At 46.0% G+C, this 16835-nt stretch overlaps 1 protein-coding gene across 6 annotated transcripts in view; it reads right to left on the bottom strand.

The window, feature by feature from the left end:
* The window catches only part of cux1b (cut-like homeobox 1b), a 57392-nt gene that overhangs the window by 6837 nt on the left and 33720 nt on the right, over positions 1 to 16835 (bottom strand). The window contains exons 9-23 of one of the 6 annotated variants that reach the window (XM_031860548.1): positions 13225 to 13273; positions 11358 to 11456; positions 10631 to 10813; positions 10416 to 10474; positions 10017 to 10059; positions 9791 to 9887; positions 7649 to 8464; positions 6855 to 6938; positions 6260 to 6361; positions 5623 to 6164; positions 5359 to 5500; positions 4393 to 4683; positions 4061 to 4249; positions 2219 to 2483; positions 719 to 1928 (exon numbers count right to left, since the gene is read on the bottom strand). In XM_031860548.1, coding sequence (XP_031716408.1) covers positions 1424 to 1928; positions 2219 to 2483; positions 4061 to 4249; positions 4393 to 4683; positions 5359 to 5500; positions 5623 to 6164; positions 6260 to 6361; positions 6855 to 6938; positions 7649 to 8464; positions 9791 to 9887; positions 10017 to 10059; positions 10416 to 10474; positions 10631 to 10813; positions 11358 to 11456; positions 13225 to 13273 — 3466 coding nt within the window. In that variant the 3' untranslated portion in view covers positions 719 to 1423. Of the gene's footprint in view, positions 1 to 718; positions 1929 to 2218; positions 2484 to 4060; positions 4250 to 4392; positions 4684 to 5358; positions 5501 to 5622; positions 6165 to 6259; positions 6362 to 6854; positions 6939 to 7648; positions 8465 to 9790; positions 9888 to 10016; positions 10060 to 10415; positions 10475 to 10630; positions 10820 to 11357; positions 11457 to 13224; positions 13274 to 16835 lie in introns of those variants that run through there. The other 5 variants (XM_031860546.1, XM_031860547.1, XM_031860549.1 and 2 more) reach the window with 5 other exon arrangements.

Consider the following 16835-nt stretch of genomic DNA (forward strand, 5'->3'; position numbering starts at 1 on the left):
CACACACACACACACACACACACACACACACACACACCCCCAGCAGGTCCAGTGCTGGGTGAAAGCTGTGACGTGCACAAACTAAAACAACAGACATGTATCGTATCATCATGTCAGACAGCTACAGTACTACGTGAATTCATTGTATCGTATTTCAACAACGCAACATTATTCCATTTCAACTCAGTTTTTTTTTTTTTTGTTGGTTTTCTTTTTAAACAGTAACATTTTATTCTCTTATTTTCCGTTCTTATTTTGTACTAATCAAAAAAATGCTTCCTAAAATTCCCTATTTTGTACTCTTTAGAGTCAATAGACTGTGCAATCTCTTATTGGCAACCAAATTGCAATATCAAAATGAAGAGATCATCCTTCGTCCTTAAAAGAAGGGTTCTAAGGAGGCAGAAGGAGGGTTCCTTCCATCCTTCCTCTTCAGATGAGTGTTTGTGAGGAATTAGAAATCCTTCTGGCCATCACATGGCTGTCAGCAGGATAGGATGTGGGACACAACAGGTCAAGTTCATCTCTCTTACATCAGTAACCGCGGCAGCTCAGCCGGCAGGCCTTCCACCACCCTCTTAAGAGTGTAGGAGTAAGATTAAAAAGAAAACATGCTGCCATTGAGAAGAGAACACACACATATACACACACCATTTGTAGGTGTGTGTGTGTGTGTGTGTGTGTGTGTGTACACACACACACAAACAAACAGGTGCACACCGACACAACCCCTAACATACACACACACGTGCACACACACACACACACACACACACACACACACACGCAGTGAGTGAAAAAGGCAAAGGGTTTGTAACAGTCACTCTACAGTGTGAAAAATGAGGCGTCTCACTGAGTGAGGGGAGGTTTGTGGACACTTGGGAGGTGAGAAGAAGAGCGGAAAAAATCTCCTTTAAGAAAGTGAGAGTTCTTGTAAGAGAGTTCCTGTCTCTATCTATAACCTATCAGTGTCTATCACTGTGACAGCTGCTGTGTCAGGCCTTGCCTGTGTTACTGAGTCCAGGTTTCAACCCCAGCTGTGGGTCAGACCCCAGCTCAGGACTAACCAGTCTGGTGCACCAGTGGCTGGTGATAGGGGGAGGTACAGCAGGGCCGGAGGCCAGCAGGACGGCTAAGTGCTTTTCTCAGTACAAAAACAAAACTCAGTTTAAAAAAAACACAGAGACACGCAAGTTCTCTTATTTTGTTCTTCTAGGATTTCAGTAAATCTTCTTTTTAAGGGTTTTGCCAACCACTCTTTGTTTCTTTCCTCTTTTCGGGAAAGCTTCTACGTAATAAAAATGGCTGCTGAGCTTGACTTTGGCTGTGTCCGCTCTCCAACTGGAACAGAGCAGGAGGGGTCCAAGGTAAGAGGTCGTGAGGTTATGAGACAAGAGGGATGAAGGATGGTCAGGGGGGGGAACTAGAACTCCCACTCTGAGGGATCCTCTTTGCTGGCAGCCTTCTCCAGCCTGTGGATGATGTTATTGAGATTGGCTGCTTTCTTCTTGCGCAGATTGTTGTCCCTGGGGTTTCTGGCCGGGCCAGAGGCTGGGATGTTAGTACTCGAGGCAGAGCCACTGGAGGATGCCTCTGTAAAGTTGAAGAGCCCCAGTCCACCCTGTCCACAGCTGGAGCCCGGCCCGACTAAGCCTGAGGTGGTGCAGTCAAACTGGTCAGGGGAGTTATTAGAGCCCCCTGCCTCAGACTCAACCTCCATGTCGTCTTTGCATGCTCCTCTGTGATCCTCCAGGCCAAGGCCCAGCCCCTGGCGTGTCTCCACTGTGCCCTCAGATTCTGTCCCATCACAGCTGTCCCCCTCTCCTGATTTGGACCCGCGGAGGGAAGGGGAGCCCCCCTCGCTTCCAGGCCCTAACCCTCCAGCTGCCTGGATCTCCTCTATGAAGAGCTCCCGCCGGATACGTGACCTGGTAGAAACACACGAGTTCAGTCACGATACTCAAATCCTGAAATTAAATTTGTCAGACGCAACACATCTTGAGTGCACTGAACTAAAGCCCTTCCTTAGACAATGTATTTACCAACACGACATGGTCTATGATACAATAACATACAGTCAAATGCAAAATCACAGTGTTTAAATGGAAATGGAATTAGATTTACTGAAATGACCTTGAATGCCCTTTGAAGAACAGCTTGTGACACAAACACTTGAGGGTCTCAGTATTCAAGTGCGTCTCTTTTTCAAAATGCTGACCTGTAATTATGGAACCAGTTGATGACGGTACTGGTCTTCAGGTTAAGCTGGGAGGCCAGCTCCTCAATGGTTTTGGGGGAGGGATAGGGCTTCTCCTGATAGGCCCGTTTCAGGGCCTCCTTCTCCTCTGGGCCCAACACCACCCTGGCCTTCTTCAGGTGCTGGTGTCCCGGGCTATGGGAGCCCTGGATGTAGTCCTGCCCCAACATACCCATGTCCACAGAATGGTTGTCACTCAAGGAGCTCAGCCGCCTCTTCATGTAAGCTGAACAGTGACACAAAAACAAGAAGGGAAGTTATTACCGAAGAAAATACATAAGAGATGAATAAATACGGGGAATATTAATAACATACATCTCATCTAGAATCACCAAATTAAGTTTTGTTATTATGTGCTGTAGTCAACAGAGGCTGGTACCTTTGTAGCTGAGCATGAAATCTGACAACCAATTGTTCATGTAAAGTACATCTTTGATGATTGAACTAGAGATTAATTAGTTAGTTATTCGTTTGTTAATCATCAGACTACTCTATTAGTCGATAGAAATAAATAAGTGCCAATTTGATTATCAATTGATTGTGAAAGCAATTTTATATGTAAAAATGATTTAAACTGTCACTCTTTCTTTAACTTCAGCTCTATGTTTGACAAGTGCATGCCACCAGGAAATGTTTTCCTATTGTGCATCAGACACAAAAAGAATCCGGCCATCCTCTTCAGCGACCACTAGGTGGTGCTGTTGTCTTTCAAAGGAACTCTTAACAATGAAAAAAATCTCTTCCATTTTAAAGCAAACAAGCAGCACCGCTCACTACTCGGGGCACCAGCAGCTGAAAATGAACAGCTCATGGCAGCTTTTGCATGAGGTTGACATTTTCCTCAACCCCGATACACACTGCCAGATATATTAGTGTTGCAGGCAAAACCCACTCAGAGCAAGGTTAGACCACTCGGAAAGTTGTGCGCCGCCTCGCAGGCTTGAACCGCAAGGGTGAGAGGTCAAATATGGCTACTCTAGACTAGGTCAATGTCTTTCCTCTGGGCTCTGCTGTCGGCCAGGACTGTTCACCATTGCTGTTTGGATGAATTACTTTGGGGTCAATAATCTGAAAAGTTGAATGAAGAGTTAAACCCCCCCGTGCGTCCAAACCCCAAACGCACTGGTGTATGGTCAGTTTTTGTTTTTCGCCCTTGTGCATAGGGTTGTATTTTTTATGTGTGTATGTGTGTATGTGTATATATATATATATATATATATATATATATAAATAATGAGGGTAAACTGATCCCGCAAAGGTTAAAACATGCCAATCTCTACGGGGAGATCTTCAAGCGGGCAGTCAGGGGTCACTGCGAGGCAGCGACGAGGGCGAGGCCTCTTGGTTTTGCTCTTTATACGCGTTGTGCAAACAGAAGGCAATAAAGAACGAATGAGCGATAAAGTGAGCTACGGGCTAACAAATGATAAAGAAATACGAGCTTATAGACACTGGTAATTATTATGATGACGACGATGATGAAGAGGAGTGCTGATGACTGTGAGTAAGCAGGCCCCCGGCAGTCCCCTAGCTGTCACATCTAATACAGTATGTGAGGTCTGCAGTCCTGATTGGTACTGACATCACACCGAGATGACTGTGATCTGCACAACATGCTCTGCTGTCCTGCACAAAGGATATTGTGTGTGCAGATGTGCATGTGTAATTCAAAAGGCTGCTGCTTGTGTGTGTTTTTGTGGATGTATTTCAGGATGTCCGGGTCTTTTGTTGATTATTTGGGGAGGCATGCCGCTCTATATGAAGTGTGCATTTAGTTCTCGTCATTGAGCTTTCGCCACACACCTTTCTTCTCCAGGCGTTTCATGTCCATGAGTTTCTCCACACTGTGTGGGTCCTGGAGCCAGAGCTGCATGCGGACGAAGGGCTCTCTGCCCTTCAGGCTGAGCTTGTGCCAGGGTTTGGGCCTGGCCAGCAGGTCTGAGACGGAACCCTGAGTCAGACCCAGGATAGTCTCCCCAAACAGACGCTGGCCTGGATAGGCGAAAAGATGAGGGGAAACAAAATGGTCATTTCAGAGAACTGATTCAAAAGGCTGAAGAACTCATCATTGAGGAGGGAAGGGGAAAGGAAAGACAAACTAAAACCACACAAGCAGCACCTCCTGTGTTTCTTACCAAGGTTATTATCAGTCAGAACCTCCTTAACCTTCTTGGTGATGGCGTAAGTATCAAGCTCAGGAGACATTGCGACCATTTCCTGGACGCTGAGACCCGAATGACCAGGAATGGGCAGCGGGGTGCCGGGCTGCGACTCCCCACCCGACGGATCCTCAGACGCCAGTTTGAGACTGGAGGAGTGTGGAGCGAGTGGATCCCCGGCGAGACCGTTGACAGACTCCTCAGCTGAACTGAGGGGGGACTCTGGAGCAGGGCTGCAGCTTGCGGATGTCTTGGGAGTACCCTCTGCTTGAGGAGAACCGACAGGGTGAGAAATATCACACAGGTTAGGAGACATGTTACCATGTAAGAAAACACAGTTTCATCCCCTCTCCCTGCTGGGTTTGGGAGGGACTTCAGTCATACCACATCAACTAATTTAACTCCTGTTAAACAAACAGCAAAGGTGCTTAAGTTTTCAGTTTGAAGCTTTTTTGGCTTCCTCCGCCTATTCCTTCATCTCCCTGTCTCTGTCTGTGTAGTACTGCTGTGCAGCTCAGCAGGCTGGAAGAGAGCAGTCATGAGGAGCTGTCAGTGTACATTAGCTGCTGTTTACACCCCCAGAGAGAAAGAGAGACACGCACATGCCCGCACACAAACACACACACACACACATACACACACGGAGCTGCCATCTGGCGCTGCAACACTAACTTGTCTATGACATGACAAACCAGCAGCTTGCTGGCTGACACTGCCACCGCACTGAGGATGGGGGGATGGTGGGAGGAGAAGGGAGGGAGGGTGGAAGGGGGGGAGGAGGGGGGGATTGTGTGAGTGACAGACTGACAGTAACAACTAGCCAGTAGCTCTAATCAGGCTTTCAGAGTAATGCTCTAGCCCAAAGAGCCTGGTTGTGTGAATCCATATACTATATGTGCTTGTGTGTGTGTGCGCGTGTTGAAGTGCATGTGATTTGTTTACCTTGGTTCTGAGATTGCTGGATGTGTGTGTTTTGCCCCTGGTCTCCATTGAGCCACGGCTGCATGCGGAGGTATGGCTCTCTGCTCCTCTGGTTCAACTTGTTCCACGGTTTGTGTCGAGACAGACTGTCAGTCAATATTCCCTGAAACACAAAGACGGAGAATGGCTGAGACATGCAACCACCATAGAGTAAAAGCAGAGCAATAAAAACTGTTGGGCAGAGAAAGCACACACAAACAAGTGGTTTCCTTTTTCTCGCCTTACCTCTTTGGAGTCCTCCTGGTTGTAGTTGTCCTCTCCTGTCTGGCTGGATATGGCCCTGCGAGGGTCTGTATGCATGTTGCTCCACCACTGCTCCCTCCAATAACCCACTCCTCCTGAACTTCCAGAGCGGGCCGACCCCTCAGAGCTCCGACCCAGCCTGTGAACTCCGTCAACGGACATGTCAATCCCCAAAGAAGCCCGGCCCTCTCTCTTCACGCTGGAGCTGAAGTCCAGGATTGGAGACGGGGATGAGGGGGAGGACAACAGGGAGCTGGGAGGCTTCTTGAGGGAGAGTGCCAGCGGGTTGTAAGGGGGCAGGGGAGCGGTGAGTGAGGAGTTCAGGAAGTCCCTCTGAGATAGTGATGCAAAGGAAGAAGACGAAGATGAGGCCTTGAGGATGGGCTCCAGTGCAGTCTGTTGGGCCTCCATCTCTTTGCGAGCTTGCTCTAGGATGGAGCGGATAGCCTCGTCTGATCCGCCGCCCCCTCCGCCTCCGCCCCCTCCTTTCAGTCCTGTATATGACGGTTGAGCATGGGACAAGTCTGTTGAGGAAGGAGAAAAAAAAAAAAGAGTCATTGACAAACACTCACAGCCACAATGTATTATCTTAAATCCTGAGAAGAAAACCACGACTCACCAGCATTCTGCACCTGCAGCTCTCTTTTGGCCTGCTCCAGAATGGACTTGATAGCCTCATCTGAGCCCGCCTCTGGGGTGCGGATGCGGGCAGTAATGTTACCTGGAAGGAGAGGAAGAGGGGAAAGGGAGGAGATGATGAGCAGAGATAACCAACTACAGAGCAAGTGAAGAGAACAAAAAAAAGAAGCCTATGAGAGCATAACATAATTACACCACAGCACAAAGACCAACATTCCCACCACTGAGCTACAAGGCAACTACACTGGAGGGATTGTCGTTATTTCTCGGGTCCCTTTGGAGCTCACACATGCACACGTGCTACAGGGTTCGTACAGTAAACGCTCCCCACAGAATAACAACTACCAATAAAATCCCTAAATACACATGCTGGCTTCTCCTTTGACGCAAGTCACTGCAATTCTGCGGTTACATTCAAGGCACATGTATATCTCTATGACTGCCCGCAAGTTAATAAATGCCAACTCTCTCACACACACACACACACACACACACACACACACACACACTTCACTCCAACACAAACATGCCACACAGACAGAACGTGCTAACATCTCTGTGTGAAGGGGACAGACCTGTGTGTGAGGCTGTATTGGAGAGGGCTCTCCGCTTCGGAACATCCTGTAACACTCGGCTAAGCTGTGGCTGGCCTGAGCCCTCTGTTAAAAACAATATACCACACACTATGTTACAACACTTGTGTGTTGTTTTTCTTTCTTTTACAGCTAGACTATACGGTGCCCTATAATGCTCTGCAAATACATGAAATGTGTGGATACTTCCATCCAGTGCACATTATAGTACCATAAATGCATTGATTTTTGCCATCTGTGGCCCCAGAAGGAATCAAACTTCTACCTCTGACAGGAATATTAATCCACTACTTGTAGTGAAGGATAAATGATTTAATAGAAAGTTTCTAACAGGGAAATACTAACTGCAGCCATATAATCAACACAGACTTTGCCTGGGACTAGGGTGGTTATATTTAGGTGTACCACTGAGACCACCTTCAATCAAAAATGTCCTGATGCGTTAACAAAAGCAGGCCCAGGCGAATCGAATCTGCCCGTAGTTAACAGTACCCCTGCCTTCCTCCTAGTTCCCACCGATCAATACTATTGATGTGTGAAAGGTTTCTGTATTGACCACGATAGCTAGGAGAGGCTCTTGGGATCAGTGCGTGATTAGGAACTCATTGAAAACACAGGTGTGGCACGGGATGGGAGTAAGGAAAGAAAGAAAAATAAAAAGCTAGTCCATATCGACAAGCTAATCAATGGCTCTGTGCAGGGCTGTACACATGCAAGACACACACACGCACACACACACACGCACGCACTGACACATGAAAGATACACAGCCTCACCTCTTTGCCGTCCCTGGATGCTGCGCAGTGCGAGGATGTTCTGCTCATCGGCGAGGAACTGCCTCATCTTGTGGAAAGGCTCCTTCCCCCGAATCGTTAGCTTGTTCCACGGCTTTGGTCTGGCCAGGATCTCACTGACCGAACCCTGGGACAGTCCCAGCACGTAGTGGCCAAACACACGCTGGCCAATGTTGTGCTTTATCAGCTGCTCTTTCACCTGTCGGGCGATCTCTGACGTGTCCATGTCTTCCCCGTCCAAAATACTTCCCGTGGTAGCGTCAGAGTAGCTGGGCGATGGGGATGGGGCACTGCCAGCGGTGCTGCTCCCATTAACAGGAGCCATGTCTGGGCTGGCGGGAGGAGGCTGGGGGCTGCTGGCTGCCAGAGGGATGGCAGCTGACCCAGAGCCAGGGGTGGAGGTAGGGATGGAGCTGAGGGTTGGAGTGAAGGGGGTGAACAGCAGAGCCCCACTGGGGATCCCAGACGACTCCTGCAAGGCTTTGGAGTAGAAGGTTTGAAGCAGCTGCCGCTGGATCAGGGAGTTCAAAGCCATCTTACCACCCACCAGAGGGAACACGGGCGAGTAGAAGTCCTGTCCAATGCCCGTAGGACTGAAAGGGTGCGTTTCGCCGCTGGTGGTGTTGTTGTTGTTGGTGGTGGTGGCAGTGTGGAGGGGGTCCGTATGAGTGCGAGACAGGGGGCGCTGGGAGGAGGAAGGAAGAGAGGGAGGGGGAGGAGGGGGCGAGGAAGAGGAGTAGCCGGGCACGGTCTCCTCCTTCGGTGTGGACTCTTCGGTCCTTTTTCGCCTGGCTGACCCTACAAGAAAGGTCAAACACACCATGCATTATGGGGGAGTCAACAAAAAAGGGGTTCCAAAAAGAGAGAGAAAAAAATAACAAAAGTTGAAAGTTATCTTTATCAATTCTTTTCCAAATTAGTGAACTTTGTTTCCTTTTTTGCAAACCCCCCCCCAGACAAAGTGCCCATGCATTTGTGATTTCAACCTTTCTTGTAAGCCACAGCCTGGAAGAAAAAAAGGACAAAAAAACAATGGACACTGTGCCACTTAGGCAGATTAGCTTGGCCCAGGGCTCAGGCTCCCTCTCTCACTCTCTCTCTCTCTCTCGCAGGCAAAGTGGAAGTAACTGGACAGGATAAAATGATCCTTAGATAGCCAATACACCACATGAGTCCTCTTCCATGCTACAGCAGCGTGTTCCTAAACACTGAATTATTCCATCGTAGAGGCAGTAACAGAGTCTTTAGTTCATAAAAAAATACATCCAGGAAAAAGAAATGGAGCAATAAAACTGAATTGAAAAACAATTTTTATGGCTGAACATAAAACAGATGCATGTCACCAAAAAACAGAGACTGTACAGCTCTGCTGACTCCAACTTCCAGAATAGATAGACTGATTACATTTATACATTCACCAAAACAAACACATAAACTATATTTCCTCAGTCTTTCAACTACTGGAATCCATCATGATGGAAGCGCGAGGAGAAATATTATTCTAATGCATAACCATTGAGACGGTAACATGATTGGGTAAGACAGTAAGCTCCCCTTACTGTGAATGTTAATCAATTCAAAGCTATTCAACTATTCAAGCCCAAAGCCATGACATTTCAAACCCATAAACACTGTTGCAGAGGGCAAGACTCTTGATGTAGGGGCATCAGTATGTAGTATGATGTCCTCGTTTTTGTATACTGTATCTTTGATGCTATTCAGGTCGACCTCCTGCTGCGGTATTCAAAGATATGCATTTTCTTCTTCTCCGTCATGTGTGGGACTAAAGAAACAACATTTCTGTACCATTTATTTCATATTGTGTGGACCTAATATTGTAAATAATTCCCAAAACATTAATAAATGGTTAAGTATTCTCAGAGAAAAATAATCTGCTGTCATACATACAGTATGTATATACATACAGTATGTATGTGCTAACCTGATGCTTCAAAGCCTTACCTGCAGCTGAACCCTCATCTAAGCTCCAATGAACACTGGACTCCACTTCTGTCAGTATTCTCTCATTTTGGCTGGTCTGAGGGAAGATTTTTTGCGAACGCAGCCTGGCCAGTGTTGGATGAACCCAGCCATTACTTTAACCTTACATTTGGGCAGACTTACCGCTGAGCTCAGTGTTGGCAATGCGCAGAGCGGCGCTCTCCGACTGAAGACTGCGGTTCCTCTCCAGCAACAGCACCTCCAGAGGTTTGGATGAGTCCTGGTGGAGGGGAACAGATATTAAAACGAGACATTTAAAAAAAATCACCTCTCCCTTCACATGTACGATATTGTTTTATCAAAAACATAATTACTTCACTGCAACATAATGTGTAACTGACACTTTTACCTGCACAGAGTCAGAAGTTCCAAACTCCATAGACTTGAGGATACTGAGGGGAGAGATACAGAGAGAGAGAGAGAGAGAGAGAGAGAAAAATCCATATGAACCCCCTACAAAAACACACATCTGCTGTGTAGTATGCTAGCTTTTCTATTTCTGTCTCTTTAAAGGATCAAGAAAAGATAGACTGGCAGAGAGACAAGAACAACATATAAAGCTACAGACATACAAGCTTCACCTTCATGAGGGCACTCAATTGAGTTACACATCTTAAATGACGACGCGCATCTTGTTTAACACGGTTAAAGACATCAAACTCATACAATAAATAGATCTGTGCTGGACACACACAGACACACGCACACACACGCCCTACACTGTGTCTACACTGTGTGTGCTCCTCACCTCAACTCCTTCTTCACCTCCTCATAGTCAACTTGCTTCTGCAGTTTCTCCTCCAGTTCCTGTAGATAAAGAGATGAAATCACATGGAATTTAATAATGAAAAGCAATCCTTGGATCTTTATATGTCATGTACTTATTTCAGTGACTTAACTCTAGATAATGGATCATTTATCTAATTAAAAAGAAAAATCTGCAGATTTGTGTTGTGTTGGTACCTTGAGAATGGCCGTCTTACTGCTGAGCTGCTGCTCCAGCTGTGTGATCTGGGAGCTGGTAGTCTCTCTGAGTTTGGTCAGGCTGGCCTGCAGTCTCTGGACGTCCTCCACCAGCTGGGCGGTCTCCCTCTCTTTGGCCCTGAGCTCCGCCTCCAGACTTGAGTGGGATGCCACCTCCGTCTGCTGCTCCTAACGGCATAGGACAGTAGTTTAATCTAATGAGCAAAATAAAACCTACACACGTATTCATAAAACCACCCGGACAAAGTCCTGCTTTCAGATCAATGAATCACTAAAGAAATCAGACAGAAGCTGATCAATGTACTGACCATCGTTTAGGCCTCCTCCCTTAGATCAATAAACAGAGGTAATGAATCAACCAATCACAACTACCCAACACTCAGGGATCAATGAAGCAGATACTTTGGCGTGACAGTCAGTCTCTCACTAAGTCTCACCTCTGCAGGCTGTTAAACGGGTCAAATAAATCTGTTAATCAATACGCTGGATCACTTATTGCCACCTTTGCGACCTTTCTTTCGAACATATTGATGCATTGTTGGTGACTGCAATGCCAGACCTTTAAGACCAGTGACTACAGCGATCCATAAATTGAAGCTTTAATCAGCTGATCGCCTCGGGAATAAAAAGGCCGAGCTGATCTTTAGCCTATCAATACCGCTTTGTCAGCCCTGCAGTAAATCAGCGTAGCAGTGAATTGTGTTACCGCGTCTGCGTCGGCCGGGCTGCCGGGCTGCTGGGACTGGTTACTCAAGGACAGCTGATCCCTGAGCGACTCCGTCTCTCTCTGAGCTGCCTCTGCTCGCTGGAAGGAGAAGAGGAAAAGTTGAAAAGAAAAGTCAACAAGTGGAGATTCTAACAATGTCAAACAATCTAATGTTCCAATTCAATGCTCAGTGAAATTTACTTGGCGGACCCGTTCCCTGAATTGGTGTCAATTTTGCGCGAGCCACGCAGAACAGTCAACTTGATACGTGTGGATGGAGAGAATAGTAAGTAAAGTTCTTCCTGTTGGCAGCAACTAAGGAGGATGTTGTTGTTGTTGTTGTTGTTGATGGGACAGCACCAATAACTATCTCAACGTTTTTCTGCAGCTAGATCACTTTTATGCAAAGTGTACGACTACAACACATACTACAGAGTGGAGGAGGGCGGAGAGAATGCAAAGGATGTAGGATGGGTGGATTCTTCCTAAATTTTAATTAAAATAAGTCCTGAGAATTAAGATGGTACCGGCTGCCTTGTATTTATGGCCTAACTGCCATGCCGCAGTCGGGAATCATTTGCAACACCGGCCAACTTGCCATCATTAGGAGTTACAGGGAGCCGATTCCACAGTGTTCTAATTGCAACCATATTGAGAGCTGTTATTGACTGGGTGGGAATAGGACTGCTAGTCGCAAGAGAAAAAATCCTGTTTTCCATTTTCTCCATATAAAAGCGTATAAAAAGTCTGTGACTGAGCTGGAGGCCATGCTGTCATCCTCTGTAAACCTCAAATCAGAAGTGTGAATAGTGTGTGTGGCATTATAGTTGGAGCGCTAACCTTTAGGCTAATATTAACATTACATGCCTATGCTAGCCCTTTAGCCACAAATCATACTCTTGGGCTAATAATGAAAGTTAACAACAATGACATTAACAGATACCAAAAAAATATTTACAACACAAGGGCAGAGGACGCGCTAGGGGGCTTATTTCAGCTAGATGGGTTTAGTAGGTGTGTAATAATCATGTAAAACAAACAGCTGCCCTCACAGTGATATGCAAAGTTATTATGTGTTAATGTAAGCCACAATTCATGGTTACTGAACATATGAACATTTATATTTTAAAGGATAAGGCTGGTGATGTTCTATGTTTTTGGAGTTCTTAACAAAATCCCCCAAAAGACAAAAACTAACAGTAACATTGCTAATTTTGGTCTTCCAAACTATCCCCGCCTCAAGCTACACGATTGTTATATAGGATATATAGTTTCATTTTTAAATAAAAAGACGAGTATCTCCTAAAACAGCGGGGCGCTGTAGTGTTTAACAAATGTTACTCAAACAGGAGTAACTAGTGCTCTTATTGGGGACTATTTTCACCCGCGGATGAATACACGTTTGGTGCTCTGGTGAATATCTACGGCAGCAGGATGGTGTTCATGGAATCAACTAAAACTTTACTACAGAGCCCATATTCAACATAATGATGCAACATGTCACCCAGAGCAACTCTGTGGCTCACGGATTTGTTTTTAACAGTTTTTGGACGACAATGGAGCTCGAGGGCGCAGAACAATAAGCTATCACGCTTTGTCAACACAGACTATACGTACAAGTAAAATAAATTCATTGTTGGTCTTTTCATGACATTTGTTGACAGGAAGAAAAATACAGAATATCACTAGACTGGATCCTTTAAATACCTTACGTTTTCCTCCTACTGTCGGCCATATTTTTATTCTAACTATCTCAGTTTAAGGACTCCGTTGCTTTCCCTGTATTTTAATAATACAACTTTGGTGTGATGGATAATTTGGACAATGCGGTGTTAAATACGTTAAGTGATAATGTTGAGTGGGTTACCTGATTGGCTCTTTCCAGGTCGGTCATCACCATCTCAACCTCATCGGCCCTGAGAAAGACAGTTACCGTTACTACAGAGGATGTGACGGTGCTTAGAAGAGACTCACAGAAATACAGCGCACAGATAAAAACAAAGGAACGGATAAATGGATGGAACAGTACACTCTGCACACGTCACGTGCGTGTGTGGGATTGTTCGGAGAGAGAACATGCCGGTTCTGTGTCCATTAAGCTACTGTCTAAATTTCACCTTAATCCATTGATTGTGAACTCCATAACCCAAACAGCTTGTATGTGTGCATGCATACATGTATTTAGTCATGTGTGTATGTGTGCGTGGGTGTGCACATGTAAGCCCCTAAACCCAGGCCACACTAAAACAGAGGGATTACATTAATAGAGCTCTAAGTCCTAATACAGCAGACTAATCTGCTATGAAGCTGTGTGATTGTGTCTGACTAATGGTCTGGATGGAGGCCATGGTTCACCTCTCACTTGCTGGAGGTCAGGCAGCAGGAATACATCCCCCGTAATACCACATCTTTTTGAACTTTGGGAAAATATCTTAATAACACTGTTTCACGAGCGACGTGAATACCTGTCACTTTCCTCCAAACAAGGACAGAGATGCGGAGGGAACTTTGAGGACAAGGACAAAACAACACTCAACACAGACACACAATGAGTGTGAATTTCTGTCAGACTTTGTGGGAAATTATAGGTGATAAACCAAAATAATTACTTGAATATGATTTCCCTCTCTTAATGAGTCGTCCCTGTGTATTTGTGAGCACGCCTAAAAGACATTTTGCCATATGAGGAAGTTTCAATAAACAAATGCATGAAAATGTTCAAAGACGCAGTGCATGTGCATGTTTATTTAAGACATTACTAGCTGATAAGAATACATGGGCAAGCATTGAGTGCAGCGATGGGAGCACATATGTGCACTGCCGAGTCCATTAAGACCCTTTGATTTCAATGCGATCTTTTGATAGTGAACCCAATAACCCACGCAGCTTTTGTATTTGTGTGTCACAGTATGAGAAACAGTGTTATGTTCCATAGGCTCGAGCACTACTGATTGAATGTGTTTAACAAAACAGACACAGTTGATATAAGGTCAACATTGTGCTACAGGCAATGCAGCAAAAAAGAATCAGATGTGGGTGGGAGAGCTTTTCACTATGTGCTTTTATTCTTTCCCCAACAGTTAAAAGGATCTAGTATGCATTTAAGCAACATAATAGTACGCTACCTCAATAGCTTTTATCCTGTCTTAAGCTATAGTGTGCAGGACCCACGTGCGCACTCATTCGCACTCCGGCACACACAAATGTAAGGTCAGAGAGCCAACAAGCCAGAAAAGCTTGTAATGGAGAGCATTTAGGGGCAGTAATGCAACCCAAATACGCCGCCGCTCCTGCTCCAAATGTGATCATTTAATCAAAGTACAGATGCACAAAGTCTTCTTAAATAACCTTTGGATTTGGCTGTATTTGGGAATTATAAAGGCAAAGCTAGAGGCTGAGGGCCAAAGCAGATCACAGGGAAGGGATTTTCTGCATATCCTGATACAGTCAGTCAGTCGCTGGGCAGGGCAGAGCTGTCCACGGCCGGCCGATGCACCCGGTGGAATTAATTCATCAAACACTGGACAGTAAAGGGAGGGTCCTTCGCGATGGTAAATCCTAATTTTAGGCCACCAAAAACATACCTACAAAGCTCCATACAGCAGCCACAGGGAGGAGCTATAGAGTGCATGCACAGCTGCACTAGAAAAAAAAAAAAAATCAAAAAAAAAAAAAAATCGCACACACAAACACACTCTTTTGTACCGTGAAAGCCAATGGGTGCACAAGCGACATCAGTGAGTACTGTAGGACTTCTGAAACAAGCCTCTAAGCCCCTACTGTACTTCCTCCATCTCAGACAGGCCTTTTCATCTCTTATCATCTTCTCTCTCTTGCTCCTCTCACTCAAGCGCTCCTTTTCTTTTCCACCCTCTGCCTGACTCCATCCTTTTCCCCCTCAACCCGTTCCCTTCCCATTGCCCTCCACTTTTTCTTCCTTTCATCTTTTTTTCCTTTTTCTCTCCCCTTCCACCTCCCCTCTCTCGTCGTTCGCCCTCTCTTCCTCGGCCTCTGTCCTCGGGTGCCAGCAGGATATTCTCCCGATTTAGATTTTCATTTCCCTCCTCTATCACACTCTTATCCCCTCTTCCTCGCCGTAGCCTCCAGCCCCTGACTCGCTTTTTGCCCTCTAGCTTTCATCACTCCATTCCTTTTCTTTCCTCGGCTTTCTCCACATTGCGTTTTCACAGCGTGTTACCTTGGGGATTTCAAGGCGGCTTAAAAAAAAAAGCTAGCTGCGAGAGTGTGTGTCTGTGTGTATGCGTTTACGTTGTGCGCCATTTTGTGTTTGTGCTTGAGATGGACACAGGCAACAGTCAATAGGCTTTTCTTTCCTTTCCTAATTATCAGCAATTAAACGGTTTTCCTAAAATGGTATCAAGCCTTTATACGCAGATAAAGCCACACACAGACGTACAGAGCACACACACACACACACACACACACACACACACACACACAGAGCATCCTGTGGGGCTGGGGATCAATTTATCATTAATCTTTAACAGGGACTAAACGGGTAAAACGCAGCCAGCCAGACCCTCACAGCACCAACACAGACAGGGGGCTACACTACATCTGCCCGCCCCCTGCTGGAGCTCACACACTCCGGGCACCGCAACATCGACCAAATTCTCAGGGAGTGTGTGTATGTCCGTGTGTGTGTGTGTTGTGTATTTTAAAAGGCAGATTACCCGAATGCAGCAAGAGGATGGGGGATTTGTCACGCAATGTCCTCCTTAGTGGAAAGTTTAGAGCAAGTGTGTGTGTGTGCGTGTGTAAAAAGTGCATGATATGTATGACGTTTGGGTTTTGCAGGGCCAAAATATATGCAGTCACAGGGTTAAAAGTTGTGTTCAGCCAAACACTGGCGATTTGCTCAGCCAAGCAGTAAACGGGGGAAGGACTCCAAGGACTGGGAGGGTGCAGGGTTAGAGAGGGTTTGTGTGTGCTTTAAAGCGTTGCATTAAAATTTCAGATCACAGCACGCCACATAGTCAAGGACCCTGACTGCCTCAGGCTCAGGAGTGAGTGAGTGTGTGTGTGCGCGTGTTTGTATGTGAATGTGTGTGTGGATGTGGGGCGGCATGTGTTTATTAGCTTCTGTAAGCAAATGGGGTCTACTATACGTGTCTTTACAAAATGTGTTTTCTTCGAACATAAAAGGAACAGACAAGGACAGAAAGAAGGGAAGTGTAAAGAAATGAGAGAATGCAGAGGAGCGACGCAGTTTGGTCATGGGGGGGGGGATTCTGATAGACTCTGAAACCTATTGATTAGTGTCATAATACTGCATGAAATATCTCCCTGTCGTCTTTCCTCTTACACTCACAAACACACAATGCAGGAGATAGAAGTCAACGTGTGGGAGGTAGAAAAGGAGGAAAGACGACAGGGAGATATTTTGTGCAATATTATGACACTAATCAAGAGTTTTCAGAGTCTATCAAAACCCCCCCCCCCATGACCAAACTGCGT

Source organism: Anarrhichthys ocellatus, unplaced genomic scaffold (genome assembly GCF_004355925.1).
Source record: "Anarrhichthys ocellatus isolate YVR2014 unplaced genomic scaffold, GSC_Weel_1.0 scaffold24, whole genome shotgun sequence".
Taxonomy (NCBI): domain Eukaryota; kingdom Metazoa; phylum Chordata; class Actinopteri; order Perciformes; family Anarhichadidae; genus Anarrhichthys; species Anarrhichthys ocellatus.